Consider the following 17,391-nt stretch of genomic DNA (forward strand, 5'->3'; position numbering starts at 1 on the left):
ACTTGGAAAAACTTAACAAATAAGGAAGTCTGACTCGTAGCTTGTGTTTACCAATGGAAAGATCATCATTTATTAGAACAGAGTTTAGCTCGCTGGGTGTCTTTGGCAATAGTGGTCTGCCATAAAGAAGCGGGCCTGACATTTAAAGGGACTGTTGGAACCCCTTCGACTAGACGGGTCTATGTTTACAGCCCCCTCTGCTGTAGTATCCATACTGGACATATGCAGGGCAGAAACAAGGAAGAATAAATAGAACCTTATAACGCAACACCGGTGACTATATTCAGTGTTACAAAGAGATGTGGAAGTAGAGCAAGTGATCCTGTGTCATTATTCCAGTAAGTAAAGGGCATTTAGCCTTTGTTACCCTCCTACTGCTGATGATTAATTGTTTTTTTATTTACTTCTTGCTATTCTGATTAAACTATGTGACTGTGGAATATGCAATATTGGATAAGAAAAAAGTTACTTATCTGTAACTGACGTTTCCAGTATTGGCATCTTTTATGAATTCATTTGTGACCCACCCAACTCTCCAGAGCAGGCACACTTCTATACATAGAATCATTCTGCACTAGCACTGTGAAATCTGAGCTATGTGGTCTGACCGAGGAGAGGTGAAAACTGTGTTTGGCTCTGATTGGCTACATTTCAGATCTTTTACTTTGATGTGATTAGGCTACTGCGGTGACCGTGTTAAAGATTTTCCGTATCTGTTTAACAATATACTGCTCACGGTCTGCTGTGGGACTCCCAGCTTTACAACTAGGGTGATTCACACATGTGAATCTCTAAAAGATACCAGTACTAGAAATCTTCAGTTACAGACTGTTGACTTCTATTCTCATTAACTAACCTTTTCGTCTGCACAGGAATTATTTCAAATTTTCACATTAGCTTCCTTTTCCTGTTTAAGAGCACCTGAGTGAAAAATTACTTTAGACTTCAGTAGCCGTACAGTATTGTCTGCATAACACTGAAGATATGCATACATCGATCAAGCTAATAACCGATCTATTAAAACTAGTTTTGCATCTTCATAATGATACGCAGGTTGGATGGTTGTATCCTGCACTTCCACCTGTTATAAAAGAGCCAATGGCTATCTTAATGGGAAGCTGTAGTTCATGCCAGAAAAGGAAAAGTGACATCTGCTGCACACTTAAGAAATGGTCGAAGACTCGAGATTTCCATAGAAGCTGCCTTGAGATTAAGGCACATCTTGGCTAATCATTCCTTTAACTCTGACTCCAGGAATGAGACCCATGTCTCTGTAAAACTGATTAGTAGAACTAGACCCCTACGTATCTCTCCCTGTTCACCTTTGAAGCTTGCTATTCTAGGCTATTTATGAAAATTAACAAAGAGCCCATAATGGAGAAGGAAAACCTATTTATTCGTCTGCCGCATTTATCTTTTTTGAATTCATAAACCATAATCCTCCTCCTTAATCTGCAACCACTTTGGTAGAGCTCTGTCTAATTAACTTTTTTTTTTTTTTTTAACTTTTTGTAGCATCAGGACTTTAGAATTTCGTAAAGGAGCCTCATCAAAATTTTTGAAGAGCATCTTAGACTAAAGAAAATCTATCTGTGCTCCTCATGCACATGTAGAATATTAATTTCACAACCTTAGCATGCTGTACCATTCTTCGTTCAATTTAGATGTGAACTGTTGCAAAGAATTAACTGTTTCAGTTGCATAATCCTTGCCTGTATAATACATATACTTACTCAGTCTGCATTCTTTTTATTTTGTAAAGAAATGTAAACAGATTGCTCAAAGCAAGGAAGATGATGAGGTTGTGAACAAGCCTCATGTTTCCGATGAAGAAGAAGAAGCCCGACCTTTCTTTAATCATCCTTTCAAAGTCAATGAACATAAAGCCATTTCTTTCAGTTTAAATGTAAGTACCATGATTTAAACGTTTGGGGTCAACAGAGTTGAGGTATATATTGTGTTTACTTTTGTAGTGACTTTAATAACTGTTTATTTCAAAAATATTAGAATGTGTTGATTAAGGGATAAGCATTCTGGCTCATTATTTAATATAGTAGCTGAGCAGAAAGTTGGGATTTTATATGCTGGCAGTAGTTTGAGTTATCAGATATTTGAAATTCCAAACAACCATGTGAGGTGGTATGATCATAAAAAATCCCTGCTGGCGCAGGGAACTTCACAGCTACCCTGCCTCCTGGAGACATGGTGCCTGTCTGCCTAATTGTTGACTAGGCCTCCTGAAGTGCCATGTCCAAGCCTCTTGCTCTGGGTCTGCAAGTGATTGGTGTAGCATGTATTAATCTGTGACATGGGCTGGTAGGGCAGTGTTGAAGGGGTCACCGATGTAGTCATTTTGGTGCCTATGTTTTCCAGTATTACCTCTTCACCTCAAAACAGCATTGCCTTGGACAGTCCCACGTACTAGAAGAGAAGGTTGACCACCAGGAGCTGGCACTGTTGTCTCATAACATAGCTGACAAATATCATTGCTACTTTATTTGAAGGTGTTTAAATGTCTGGTTGATTGTGTATTAGGCTAAATCATGGTCTCTATCCTTTTCTTTCTGTGACACCCCAATTCCCTGCAGAGCAGGATCTGCATCCATAGGCGCACACTATGAGTCCACCTAAATAATGCAAATATGCTTCAAAGATAATGTTGTAAATATCAGGAACAGGAATTAAAATCAGTCACCTGAATGTCCCTGCCCTGAACTTTCTTATTTCTCCAAACTGCAGCAGTAGTGATATACCGCAACTGGATTTTCAACATTTACCACGGGCTTCTTGGAGTGCATTGTGCATCAAAAAGCTTTGAACTATGGAAGACTTAAACCATCATCATGCTAGCCTATTCATCTTGATAAGACATAATAAACTCGACCATCTTGTAACCAACTGTGTGACTGATCTTTCAAAGTCATCTATCCTCCAAAATGGAATAAACCACAGTAGACCAGACGGCATCTCCTGCAAATAATCAGTCTGTGGAGTAGTATACCGCCACCAGATACACGACGCCTTAACTTTGACTAATATGGTGCCGCAGCATGATCACTAATGTTCATTGTATGGATTTTCAGTCCTGATTTTCTGGATTTCTTAGGTTTACAAAGGAACATAAATAAGGTCCATATTTGGCTCTGCCACATTTTGTTGAATGATTTCCCTCAGGAAACCCATGAAACCTAATGACTCCCTATCCCACTTTAAAAACTGTAACCTGATTATTACATGGCATGTCAATTGGCATTATCCTGTTTTTTGTCAAAACTGGGGCTTATGGATGCTCAGCCAGTGTTGCTTTAAGCTCTTCTAGTTTCCATCTGCTTTGTTCTAGGTTTACCTTCCAAAAGTAATGTTTGTATTAAAGCCCTGGTATGTGACATTTTGCTCGCAACAACATTTTTATCTGCTTCTTACTCTTTGATTTCCCATTGTTTTGATTGGTGATCTGTCTTTTTGGGAACATGGATGGCTTGCTAAGCTGTGTAACTAGATTTGTTGTAATGTAATTTATAAAAATGTGAATCCAGTTGGACCTTCAATAGGAGTTTTTCTATTCCCCAGCTGCTATTGTATGGACCAATATGCTGTTTTCCATTGTTTCTATTATTCCCTTGTTTGTTTTATTTTATCTTTATTTTACTTTTGATGCATTTGATTTGAAATTATCCCTTGCAGTTGTCTGACAATTTGCACTTATTAAAGCTGGTGTTTCTCTGTGTAGAGAATAACATGTTTGGCAGTTTGTTAGCTTGTCAAATAACAAGGCACAGTAATTGGTCTTCTATCAGTCCAAGCTATAAAAACATGGACAAATGATTTGTATATATCAACGTTACTTTATTTTAGCATCTGCAAAGCTCCAAAAGACATATTTTGTTACTTCATAGAATTTGAGGAGAAATATGTGATTGAATTCATAAACAAAATTCATCTTAGTGGAAACCAGCATTTCTGCAGAAATTGTGGGTTCTCTCAGACATTGTCAAACTTAGTTCCCTATTCATTAAATGCCAAGTTGTCTGAATTCAGATCAACAAAAATAAATGAAAAATGCCAAGAGTGCAAGTAAATTTCAGTTGTAGGAATACCCATTGGAAACGTTGAGGTATGAAACATAGTTGTAGTTTTCCCATTGAAAAAATATAGTTTTTTTTTATTTTATATTTTAGTGTAGCACAGTGGACTGCAGAACTTAATAATTTAGTCAAGAGATTTAGATATGCTTGTATACTACTTTAATTTTGTATCTGGTAATGCAGAGACTAGGAATCAAGGTTAGCTTTTCTGGAAATAAACTATGACCTAGGCCTGTGCACCATCTCTGGGGTAAGTAACCCAAAGGTAGGTAAACCACTTTTCTAAAGGGAACCACTTTTGTAAAGATATGATAATATGATATTCGATGGTATGTGTGGCTGTAGATACATCCTGCCATCTAGGGTTGGGTTTGGAGTGTTGCAAGTTGTTTTTCTTCGAAGAAGTATTTTCGAGTCACTGGATCGAGTGACTCATCGGTGATCCTCCGCATGGGCATCGACTCCTTTGTTAGATGGTTTTCTCTGCCGTCTGGTTTGGTCGTGTGTGTATCTTGGCTCAGTCTTCCCCTCGCTCTGGTGTTGAAACCTTTCTTTCCATCTTTGGTCCATTAATGGTATTGTTTGCAATCACATTTTTTCTCACATTCTTGCGTTCATCTCACTCTGCGGGTCTGAGAACCGACCTCGCGCCCTCTGGGGTGCCCTCACCCTTTCAGGCCTACCTCAACATATGACACTGACCAGTATGGTGTCCTGATGGAACGGACGTTGTTTCAATTCTGTCATCTGCCACACAAAATTCCTTCACACTGACCAACATCTGGTGTGTTACCTGTGCCTCTCCCCCGACCATCAAGAAGCCACATGCGATGCCTGCAGATACTTCTGATCAAAAAAGACCCTTCAGGACTGAAGAGCTTGTCAACTGGAGATGGTGCAGAAGACTCTGGAAGATACTGTGGACATCTTCTGGGAGGGGCATGCCGAGGAGGAACCAGAACAGGAGGAGGCCTTCTTTATACACGACTCCGATGTCCAGTCAGTTATCGAAAGCCACAAGGTACCATTGGCACAACCCCGAGGACCCCTTCTGCCCCCTCTAAGACTGCCAAAAAGCCCTTTATAGAGGTCGCCGGACTGCCACTACGCCATGGCCGGTTTTGTACAACAGGCTTGGATACCCCGCCCTCCGGCTCAGCACCAAAAATTGCCAAGACAATCTTTGGCATTGACCTTAACATCTTCAGTCCAAGATGTTGTCGCTAGTTCCATCCGAACAAGCTCCAGCTCTGCTTCTGCTCCAACAAAAGAACACCAACCAAATTCCTTGATGTCAAAAACCAGGGATTCAACTTCTTTGGAGCTGAAAGACTCTAGTCAATCTTCGGCCACTCTGTCTCCCGTTGAACCTTTTTTGGAGATAATGGGTGTTGCTCAGCGATGTCTCCTCATCCAGGAGGGTACAGGGTGCATTATTGCTTGCCCCCTCCCTGTCCCCTTCAAGAGGAAACTATCCTTTCAGTAGGCTCAGGATTCTTCACCATTTCTAAATACGATTAAGGGCATGGCTGCCACCACCATTCTCAAGCCTTTTCCTCTTCCCCTTCAAACATCACCACCACCTCCACCTCCACCCCCTGCTTCTCCTCCACCTTCCTGCCCTCCTCCATCTTCCTCCCCTCCTCATTCACCTGCCTCTCTTATTGCAGGAGAGCCAACACCACAGAGTTCCCCTTTATTCACTGGGGAGATTTAGGTGAGACACAGCAGGACCCAGATTCATGGGACACAAATGACCCTGATCCCATGATTTCAACAGATGGAGATTAATACCCGGCATGACCCTCCCCGCCAGTGGATACCACATCCTACCAGCAGGTAATAGCTTGAGCAGCCATTTTCCACAAAGTTGAGTTGCACAGGGACCCCATTGAGCAAGACTTTCTTTTTGGTACCCTAACGTCCACACATAAGGATATCCAGTTCCTTCCCATGCTCCCTTGCAGGCTTTGTCATGCAGACAAAAAAATTATGGAACCAGTCTACTTTAGGATTGTCAGCTCTAGAGTAGACAAAAAAATACAAAGCTGCTACCTCTGATCCACCTTTCATAAGATCACAGGACCGTCCAGATTCCATTGTCAGTATTGCTACACGCAAATTGGCCAATAGTCCGGCCACAGGGTTACTCTCCTCCCCTAGGCAAGGAGAGCAAAAAGATAGACACCGCAGGTAAGAGTGGCTGCGCAAGCATTGGCGCATCACCAACTCACAGGCTTTACTTGTGTGATACCATCGGGCTCACTAGAATGAGATTTAGGAGCCTTCTCCAGTATCTCAGATGAACACCGAAAAAAGGGAGAAGAGATGATCACAGAGGGGCAGACAATCAGTAGTAACTCCATCAGATGTGCCCTAGATGGCACGTGCTTTACAGTTCCCTTCCTAAAGAGGCTACTTTTCATCGCCCCACATTCATAGGTGGTTACAAACTGACAAGCACAGAGGCCTCCACATCTCAGCCCAGACAACCTTCCAGTTCATACTCACGAGGCTTCTAGATTTGAGCCTATAAAGAACTCCTGAGGCAGGGGCAAGAGTGTGACCACCCGCACCTCTACATTAACATCTAAACAGTGACTACCTATGTCTTCCCATCCCCCTCTTCACACCTGTCGGGGGACGACTTCAATCTTTCCATACACACTGGGTCAACATCACTTCGGACCAATGGGTCTTTCCATTATCCAACATGGTTACTGTCTAGAGCTCATTACCACTCCACCAAACATCCCCCTCGCTCTCACAATTTCTCTCAAGAACACTGCATTTTTCTCAAACAAGGTACAATCCCTTCTTCTCAGACGGGCCATCGAACCAGTTCTACTACAAAACCAAAGAACAGGAGTATACTTCTTATAGTTTCTTATCCCCCAAAAAGGTGGTTCTCTCAGGCCCATTCTGTATCTAGGGCCCTTAAACCACTTTATTATATCAGAACACTTTCACATGGTTACTTTTCAAGACGTTACCCCCTCTTACAACAGGGCGACTTTATGACAGCCCTAGATCTAAAGGACGCCCCTTCCATATCCTTGTCCACCCTGCACATCGCAGATATATCTCAGATTCGTAATTGCAGGCAAGCACTACCAATTCAAGATTTTTCCTTTTGGTGTCACCCCAGCTCCCAGGGTCTTCACAAAGTGCTTAGCAGTAGCAGCAGCCCATCTCCGAAGACAAACCATACATGTATTCCCCTACCTAGATGACTGGCTCTAGGTTTCACACTCATCTTTATCCAAATCCCACTTTCAACCTCTTCAGATACATTTCAGAATTTGGAAAAGCATACCGCAATCTGGCTCAGGTTCACAACTTTCAGTCTCTCATCCCTCAGTTTCAAGAGAATTCACCATACACGGTCAGCACTGTGACGTGGCTGTTAAGGATGATGGCCTCCTGCATTGCCATTGTTCCCTATGCCAGACTCTACATATCACATACAGCACTGCCTGTCTCATCCGTGGGCTCAATCACTGGGTCACTGGAAAGATCTAGTGTTAGTGTTAGACTGCCATACTCCCTGCTCTCTGCAATGGTGGAACACTAGCAATCTGTTGAAAGGCTGGCCTTTTCTCGACCCTGTGCTTTGGATCATTCTGACAACAGAAGTTGCACACACAGGCTGGGGCGCTCACCTTTGATAACTCTCTAGTACAAGGCCATTGGGATCCCCATCATTAATCCCTACATATCAACTTCCTCGAGCTTCAGGCAGTAATTCTAGCCCTGAAAGCATTTCTTCATCACCTCTCACACAAAGCTGTCTTAGTCCGCACAGACAGCATGACAGCATTTTATTACCTTCAGAAACGAGAGGGGACCCAGTCACTCCTATTGTCTCAACTCTGACAATATTGAAATGGGCTAACCACATCACATTCACCTGGTGGGAGGGTATATCCAAGGAACGGACAACAACTATACAGATCTGCTCAACAGGATGCTGCAATAAGTCCACAAATGACAACTCCACCCTTAAGTCCTTCAAAAATACTTCCAGAAGTGGGGAACATCTCAAATAGATCTTTTTGCCACAGCAGAAAACACAAAATGTCTAGACTTTGCCTCCGGGCACCTACATCCTCTATCCAAGGGCAATGCTCTAGGGATATTTGCCTACGCGTTTCCACCACTCCCTCTCATTTCATTTCGAATTTGACGGATCAGGCAGACATCTCTCAACATGATCCTTGTAGCTCCCACATGGGTAGGGCAGGCAGCCCTGGTTCACCACACTACTGGACCTGTCAGTAGTCTCCCACGAGAAGCTTCCCAACAGGCCAGACCTTCTCACTCAAAACCAAGGTCAGGTCAGACACCAAATCTCTTAACCTTGCGATAAGGCTCCTGAGGTCATAGAGTTTGGTTACTTAGATGTGCCTGCAGAATGTATGGACATTCTCAGAGAAGCTTGTAAACCCACTACCAGAGCATTTTATGCTGCAAACTGGAAACGCTTTGCTGCTGTCAACTCAAAACACATTAATCCCATTAAAGTTACTGTCAGACATTGTTTGCTACTTGCTTCATGTACAAAAGGCAAATTTAGCTTGCACCTGTATTTTCTTATATCTTGCAGCTATAGCTGCATATTTACAAAACGGACACCTTGCATCCCTGTTTAGAATTCCAGTGATCAAAGCATTTGTGGAAGGCCTTAAAAGGGTCTCCTGCAACATCATGGAACCTCAATATTGTCCTTAGCAGGCTTGTGGGACCTCTTGTTGAGCCACTTCACTCATGTCCTCTTCAATACCTCTCATGGATAGTGGCCGTTTTAGTTGACATCACATCCTTGACGTGTTAGTGAGTTCCAGGCCTTAACCTTTTAAGAACCATTCTTCCAAATTCATAGGGACTACTTGGTTCTTCGCACTAATCCAAAGTTCCTCCCTAAAATGATCTCTCAATTCCACATTAATCAATCCAATTAGTTAAGTCTTCTTTCCGCAGCCTGACTCAGTTGCCCAAAGAGCCCTTCACGATTTAGATGCTATACATGCATTCATGTTCTACATTGATGGAACTAAAGACTCTAGAAAGAGTAAACAGCTCTTTGTAGCTTTCTCACTACTTCACAAGGCAATCCAATATCCAAAAGCAGCATAGCTTGGTGGACAGTAAAATGTATTCAGACTCAATCGACCAGTACATCAATGATTTGTAAAGCGCACTACTCACTAGTGAGGGTCTCAAGGTGCAGAGGAGGGGATGGAGGAGAAAGGGGGGGGGGGAGGGTTTGTAGGGGTGCTACCGCTTGACCATCCAGGTCTTGAGAAGTTTCCTGAAGGTACGGAGGTCTTTGGCCTGGTGCAGGTGGGTGGGAAGAGTGTTCCACGTTTTGGCGGCGAGGTGCGAGAATGATCTACCGCCGGTTGTAGTTCTTCGGACGTGTGGGTTGGTTGCCAGGTCGGCGGAGATGCCGGGAAAGGGTGTAGAAGGAGAGTTGTCTGTTGAGGTATTCTGGTCAGGTGTTGTGCAGTGCTTTGTGAGCGTGGGTGAGGATTTCGAAGGTGATTCTCTTGTTGACTGTGAGCCAGTGCAGGTTTTTCAGGTGGCCTGTGATGTGGCAATGGTGGGGGATATCCAGGATGAGGCATGTGGAGGTGTTGTGGATGCGTTGCAGCCTCTTCTGGAGTTTGGCCGTGGTTCCTGCATAGAGGGCATTGCCATAGTCCAGTTTGCTGTTTACAAGGGCTTGCGTGGCTGTTTTCTGGTTTCGGTGGGTATCCATTTGTAGATCTTTCATGCGGAGGGTGTTGAAGCAGGAGATGGTGTTGACTTGCTGGGTCATGGATAGTGGGGACCAAGATGAATCCTAGGTTGCGTATGTGGTCGGTGGGAGACAGAGTGGTTCCGAGAGTGGCAGACCACCAGGAGTCATCCCATGCGGAGGGGGTGGAGCTGAAGATGAGGACATCTGTCTTGTCGGAATTGAGTTTGAGGCAGCTGCTCTTCATCCATTCGGCGATGGCCTTCATTCCTTTGTGGAGGTAGATCTTGGCAGGGTCCTTGGTGAGGGAGAGGATCAGCTGGGTGTCGTCGGCATAGGAGATGATGTTGAGGTTGTGGGATCGGGCGATGTTAGCGGCCAGCATCATGTAGACGTTTAAAAGGGTCGGGCTGAGGGACGAACCCAGGGGTACGCTGCAGATGATTTTGGTGGCCTCTGAGCGGAATGGGGGGGCGGAGGCGGACTCTCTGGGTTCTGCCGGTGAGAAAAGAAGTGACCCAGTCCAGGGCTCTGTTGCGGATTCCAGCATTTCTGAGGCGTGAGTGTAGGGTGTGGTGGCAGACGATGTTGAATGTGGCCGAAAGGTCCAGGAGGATGAGGGCTGCGGTTTCGGTGCTGTGGTTGCTGCGGAATCTGGATTGGGAGAGGTCCAGGGTGCGGTTCTCCTCTAGAAAGCGGGTTAGTTGTCTGTTGCCGGCCTTCTCAATAACTTTTGCCGTGAAGGGGAGCAGGGAGATAGCCTGGAAGTTCTTGAGGTCCTTTGGGGTCTACCTTTTTTTTTTTTTTTTGAGGAGGGCGTTGATCTTGGAGTGTTTCCAGCTCTCCGGAAGGTGTCGGACTCGAAGGAGCTGTTGATCTTCCGTAGCTGGGGTGCGATGACTGAGTTTGCTTTGTTGAGGATGTGGTGAGGGCAGGGGTCAAATGGAGAGCCAGAGTGGATGGTGTTCATGATTTCGATGGTGTCGTTGACGGGGTCCAGGAGATCAGCAGGTTGGTCGGAGGTGAATCTGTGGTGTTGGTGGTTGCTGGGTGGGGGATGGGTGTCTGGGTGCTGAAGCTGTTGTGGATGTCTGTAATCTTGCGGTGGAAGTAGGAGGCTAGTGAGTAGCAGAGGTCTTGGGATGGCGTTGGCGTTGGAGCTGGGGTTGCAGAGTTCCTTCACGAAGAGCTGCTTGTGGCGGTGTGCATTGTTGTTGATTCGGTCTTTGAAGGCGGTTCTTTTGGCGGCTTGAATGAGTTGGTGGTGTCTGCGGATGGGGTTTTTGAAGGCTATGTGGCTGTCCAGAGTCTGATCATGGCGCGACTTTCTTTAGAGTCTTTGGCAGCTTTGCTTAGATCCGTGGAGGTCGGTGGTAAACCAGAAGGCCCCTGTCGGTGCGTCTTTTGGAGAGATTCTTGATTGGGGCGAGAGTACTGCCACAGGTGTTGACCCATTGCCTGAAGTTGCGGGCAGCTGCATCAGTGTCGGCGGTGTCGATGGGTGGGTTCTGGGAGAGGGTTGCGATAAGTTGGTCTTCGGTGACCTTGTTCCAACTGCGGTGGGGGATCCAGTGTGGGTGGTGGTGTGTTGTGGGTTTCTGGAAGGAGAAGAAGTAGATGCAGCGGTGGTCTGTCCAGTGGATTTCAGTGCTGAAAGAGACGTGATTGCTGGCGGAGAAAATAGGGTCGAATGTGTGTCCTGCGCAGTGGGTTGGTGTTGTGATGAGCTGTTTGAAGCCGAGGTTGTCGAGCAGGGTGGCGGTGTTGTCGTTGGTGTTCTCGAGGTGGAACTTTAAGTCTCTGTGGAGTATGTAGTATGCGAGAGCGTGTGTACTGATGATGTCGGTAATGGAGTCACTGAACTGCTGTCGTGGGCAGGGGGGCCCTGTAGACGAGGGTCTCCCTGGGGGTGGTGTTTGGGTCAGTGTGGATTTGGAAGTGCAGGAGTTTGGCGGTGCTGAGGGTGTCTTCGGTGTTGGTCGTGATCCTGAGGGTGTCCTTGTGGATGATGACCTTCTCCTGGTTTGTTGGAGCGGTCCTTGCGGGTGATCTTGTAGCCGTCTGGGATGGCTATGGCAATGTCAGGCGCTGGGGAGGGGTTTATCCAGATCTCGGTCAGCAAGGCGACGTCTGGGGAGGCTGAGTAGAGTAGATTCCATAGCTCTACTGCGTGCTTGTGGACGGAGCGGGTGTTGAAGAAGAGGATACATCTGAGATAGTTGCGTCCTGCCTTGGTGGGTAGGTCGTTGGTGTGGAGGCTAGTAAAGGTGCGGTTCTGGCAGGAGAAGGGTCCGCGGGGAGACTTGATGGCAGGTGGGAGAGCGGGCGGTGTGGAGGGTGGCGTCATAGTGAAGACGTGCGTGGCAGCAGGAGGGGGGGGGGGGGAGTCGGGTGCTGGGGGTGGTCTTGGCGCAGACGGGCTCGCCATTACGTAGGGAGGTGTGTGTGTGTGGGAAGCAGCGGTGGGGGAGAGCGGGAGAGTGAAAGTGAGTGAGATCGGAGTGAGAGAAAAACGAGGAAAAAGGAGCACTAAGGGACAGTAGTGGAGCAGAGAGCAAGGCAAAAGGAGGAGAGAGGCAGAAGGTAGCCTAGTAGGAAAGCAGAGCTCTCCCACTAGACACCGGGGATGAGGCGCAGGCTGAAGCCTGCAGGTGGAGGAGGGCCTCGAACTCCTGACAGGGGTCAGGAGTTCAGAGGAGCCAGGGAAAGGGCTCTACTTATAGGGTGGAGACACGGGAGGCAGAGCAATGCACTGACCAGGTCAATGATATTGCTCAGCCTACCACGCATCGACCGCCATTAAGTAGGGAGGAGGGAGGGGGACGAAAACCAGTGCGGAAAAAGGGGCGGAGCCAAAAAGGGGGTGGTGCAGCAGCGGAGGGGGAGAGCGAAAGTGAGAGAGAGAGCAGAGAGAGAGAAACGAGGAAAAGGAGCACTAAGGGACAGTAGTGGAGCAAGGCAAAAGGAGGAGAGAGGCAGAAGGTAGCCTAGTAGGAAAGCAGAGCTCTCCCACTTGACACCAGGGATGAGGCGCAGGCAGAAGCCTGCGGGTGGAAGAGTGCCTCGAACTCCTGACCGGGGTCAGGAGTTCAGAGGAGCCAGCGAAAGGGCTCTGTTTAGAGGGTGGAGCCACGGGAGGCAGAGCAATACACAGGCCCGTAACCAAAAAGTAAACGTCCTGTCACTCGCAGAGCACACTTTACCAGGAAAAAATAAGACATTATGGCTTTCCTTGGAAATATACCCATAGCTGACTTTTGTAAGCAGCTACATGGTCTACAGCACAAACATTTACAAAACACTATTGTGTAGATAAAGTTGCAAGCCAATGTAGGCCAAACAGTATTAAGAACACTTTTCCGGTCAACTGCATCTTCCATAGGCTATCCACTGCTTTCAAGGAGGATCTGCCTTACAGTCTATGCAGAGCATGTGTATCTACAGCCACACATGCCTTTGAACGGAAAATATTACTTACTCAGTAAGCATCTGTTTTGTGGCATGTAGTGCTGTAGATTCACGTGCACCCTTCTTCCTCCCTGGACCTGTGTGGCCATTTCAGTTACTTTATATTTCTTTATAGTTGTATGTGTATAGTTGTATGTGTATAGTTGTATGTGTATAGTTGTATGTGTATAGTTGTATGTGTATAGTTGTATGTGTATAGTTGTATGTGTATAGTTGTGTGTGTAGATGTGTGTGTAGATGTGTGTGTAGATGTGTGTGTAGGTGTGTGTGTGTGTGTTTATATATATATATATATATATATATATATATATATTTACATTTGCACAGACATATTTTTCTGTCATCCTCTACACTTTTCTCACCCGCTTGTGAGAAAACAATCTAACAAAGAAGTTGATGCTCATACGCAGTATCACAGAGAAAGAGGAGTCAGTCACTCGACCCTATGACTTGAAAATGCTTCTTCAAAGGAAAACAACTTGCAACACTCAGAACCCAACACTAGATGGCATGAATATGCAGAGCATGTGAATTTATAGCACTACATGCCACGAACAGAAGCTTTCTGGGTAAGTAACGTCTTCCTTTCTGTGCATTTGATGTTCTGGAAGTAAATCTTTTGGATTGAAAAGAAATAAAATTTGATGTTTTCCAGCTGATAATACCAATTTCCTTAATCCTAATCGCTAAATCTCTTTCTAATATCCTGCTGCCTTTAACTTTCTCACAGATTAACTTTTTTTTAATTTTATTACGCCTGTATATAAAGGGTGAGGCGTTTTTTTTTTTTTTTTTTTTTTTTTTTTTTTTACTTAGTGGATCCCAACAACCTTCATTTTCATACCTTTGGAAAATGTTCCAAAACCAACATCTGAATAACTGCCTCTAATTGTGGTGCCTTGTGTGAAGAAGTTCACTATAGATTGATTTCTAGCCCTTCCCGTGTATCCGAGGTACCAAGAACGATTTCTTTATATGCTTTTGCAAACTTAGCCACACATGGGGGTGTTTGCCGTTCCGGAAGCCTTATATGGAAGAACTATTAAAAGTTCTCAAAGTATCATACCCCTTTCTTATGCTTAGATATGTATTTCTCTCTCAACCCCTGTTTTCAGCACAGCAAGACTAACTATATGGCTGCCTACCAACCTGCATTAGGTTTTTGAGTTAATGTGATTGGAGGTTGAAAGGCCCGTAGGGCTAGATTCGAAATTCTGAATTGGCCACAATTCACTCGAATATGGATTGTTATGACCTAGATGAAGATAATTGCAGTGATGTTTCTCTTCTTAGAAACAATTTTGGTTTTCCATGTTCGGCTCCACCATTTAACCAGTTGCATTACTGGTTATTATTTAGAGTCTGCAAAATTGTACCTTCGTAAGGTTCCTTTCCAAAAGCTTAACATGTGGTCCGAGATATTGAGGGAATATGAGACCAAAAAAGGCTGTGTGGTAGTGGTTGAAGGTGGAAGACTAATAAATGGCAGAATGATTCCGTGATGAACTGAGAAAAAAATTCTCATCACTACTGTTTCCTCTGCCAGAAAACGTAGGTTTGTAACTGTAAACCTCAGACTGAATATTAACTTTAAACGTAGTTGCCAACTCCTGAACATCATTTGGTCTTCTATTTTTGGTGCTGTTAACTGGCTTTCTGAAAACATAATAACTTTGTGAACGTTCTGCTGCAGATGCAGGAAAGCCTTAACACGTATTGTATGAATTTAACACAATAGCTAAAGACATTATATTTTGCAAAAGCTCAACATGCATGAGGTGGCAGAGAGGAAGAGATTACTACATTGCCACTGGCTGTGAGATGGAAGGTAGAAGGGATTGATTGGGAGGAAATGTACAATTTTTCTGTTTCTCCTCTGTGTGACCTCACTACCCAGCCTTAAGGATACTTACCCCTACCACCTCATCCCCAAAGCTTCATTAACAAGCTTCATTGCGTTTTCTATCATTGTGTGAAATAAAATTGTCACATCCGTTTAAAAATACATGCAGGATCTGAGACCCAGAACTACTACCCTAATTTTCTGAAGTGATTGACATTGGAGATATATAGAGAAAATGATAGTATTCTCAAATCACATGAGAAATGTGTACAAGGATTACCATCATTGGTCCTTAGGGAGAAGTAGTGTTATGGACTATTTTCCATTGAAGCTGAACCTTGAGGAAGAAATCATCAGAATGTTAGCATCATTTGTTGTAAGATGAACTGTTCTAGTGATCTCCCAGTGCTATGCAAGAAGTTCAGAGTACAACATCCTGCCTACTGGAACTGCTTAGAAAATAAGGATTTAGTTTCAACCCTTCTTATTCAGAAGGTAATGCATATTTGTGTTGGTTTTGCTTGCTCACCTGGCGCATTTGTTTTCATTTTTAAGAGTTCATTTTAATAACATTAATAAATCCTGTGTGGGTACACTAGAGGCTAGACTATTCATTGAATTCAGTTATGTGGTACTATTATGTGTAACCAGGCACAAATACAGAGGCCTGGGAGATGAATCTTAAAAAAGGGACAGGGAGTGGCACAAAAACCTGCACTGTGCTATTTATAGAGGTTTTTTTTATATATATATATATATATATATATATATATATATATATATGTATGTATGTGTGTGTTCGATGGCATGTGTAGCTGCAGATACACAAGCTGTGCACATCCTGCCATCTGGTGTTGGGCTCGGAGTGTTACAAGTTGTTTTTCTTCGAAGAAATCTTTTCGAGTCACGAGACCGAGGGCCTCCTCCCATTTCGGCTCCATTGCGCATGGGCGTCGACTCCATCTTAGATTGTTTTTTTTTCCGCCATCGGGTTCGGACGTGTTCCTTTTCGCTCCCTGTTTCGGGTCAGAAAGTTAGTTAGAATCTCAGAAAAATCGTCGGTATTGTTTGCGTTCGGTATCGGGTTAGTTACAACAGATCGACACTGACTTTTGAAGAGCTCCGGTGGCCCTTCGGGGTTTTTTCGATTCCCCCCACGGGGCCTGGTCGGCCCGGCCACGTGTCTCTTCAAGGCTGATGGAACGGACCCCATTCCGCTTCTGCCCAAAATGCCATAACAAGTATCCATATACAGATCAGCATCTGGTCTGTAACTTGTGTTTGTCGCCGGAACACAAGGAAGATACTTGTGAAGCCTGTCGAGCGTTTCGGTCCAGGAAGACACTAAGAGACCGAAGAGCAAGGAGACTGCAAATGGCGTCGGCGCCGACAGGACAAGAGCGTTTCGAGGAGGAGGAAGAAACATTCTCCATCCAGGAATCGGACTCGGATGAGATCGATCCCGAAGAAATGCCGAAAACCGTGAGTAAGACGTCGAAACACAAAACTCACGAAAAAACCACTAAAGCCCAGGGGCGCCACCGCCAACAGGCCATGGCTTAACCCAAAAAATAGGTGACCGATCATCGGCACCGAAAAAGGGCGCGCTGGTGGCAAAGTCATCCGACTCCGGTCGAGATACCGCCACACAGCAATCTCGGGCCCGAGATAGTGGCTCCGAGCAGGTTTGGCACTGAGATAGCGGCACCGAAATGGGTCGGCACCGAGAGACCACGACGCCGAAAGTAAAGAAGGTTTCGTCGGAACCGAAAAAAGCAGCCGAAAAGGTTTCGATACCTAAAACATCCGGCCTCGGAACCGAAAACAAGTTCCTACACTGAGGAACAAGGACTGTCCACACAAATGAAGACACATAGATTTGGACAGGAATTGGAAACAATAGAGCCAGACAATACACAAAGAAGGCTCCATATCCAAAAAGAAACCGGGAAGATCAGTACTCTCCCTCCGATTAAAATGAAACGCAAACTTGCCTTCTAAGAAAAAGACAAGCAGCCACAGGCAAAGGTGGCTAAACAAGTAACCCTGCCACCATCTCCACAATGCTCTCCGCAACCATCACCGGTAGCCACTCAACCAATGATGCAATCCCCAACTCATACAGGAATGAGTCAAGATGACCCTGACGCATGGGACCTTTATGACGCACCAGTGTCAGATAATAGTCCCGAATGTTATCCAGCTAGACCGTCGCCACCAGAGGATAGTACAGCCTATGCACAGGTGGTGTCGAG

General features: G+C 45.1%; 1 protein-coding gene across 15 annotated transcripts in view; it reads left to right on the top strand.

Annotated features, from left to right (window-relative positions):
• SON (SON DNA and RNA binding protein) overlaps nt 1-17,391 on the top strand; it is a 519,974-nt gene that overhangs the window by 111,256 nt on the left and 391,327 nt on the right. For all 15 annotated transcript variants that reach the window (XR_011194616.1, XR_011194617.1, XR_011194615.1 and 12 more), the window contains one exon: nt 1,763-1,906. Coding sequence is in view for 12 of the 15 variants with exons in the window: in XM_069202473.1 (XP_069058574.1) it covers nt 1,763-1,906 (144 nt within the window). In the remaining 3 variants the exon portion in view is untranslated. The remainder of the gene's footprint in view (nt 1-1,762; nt 1,907-17,391) is intronic.

This window comes from Pleurodeles waltl, chromosome 8, assembly GCF_031143425.1.
Source record: "Pleurodeles waltl isolate 20211129_DDA chromosome 8, aPleWal1.hap1.20221129, whole genome shotgun sequence".
NCBI lineage: Eukaryota > Metazoa > Chordata > Amphibia > Caudata > Salamandridae > Pleurodeles > Pleurodeles waltl.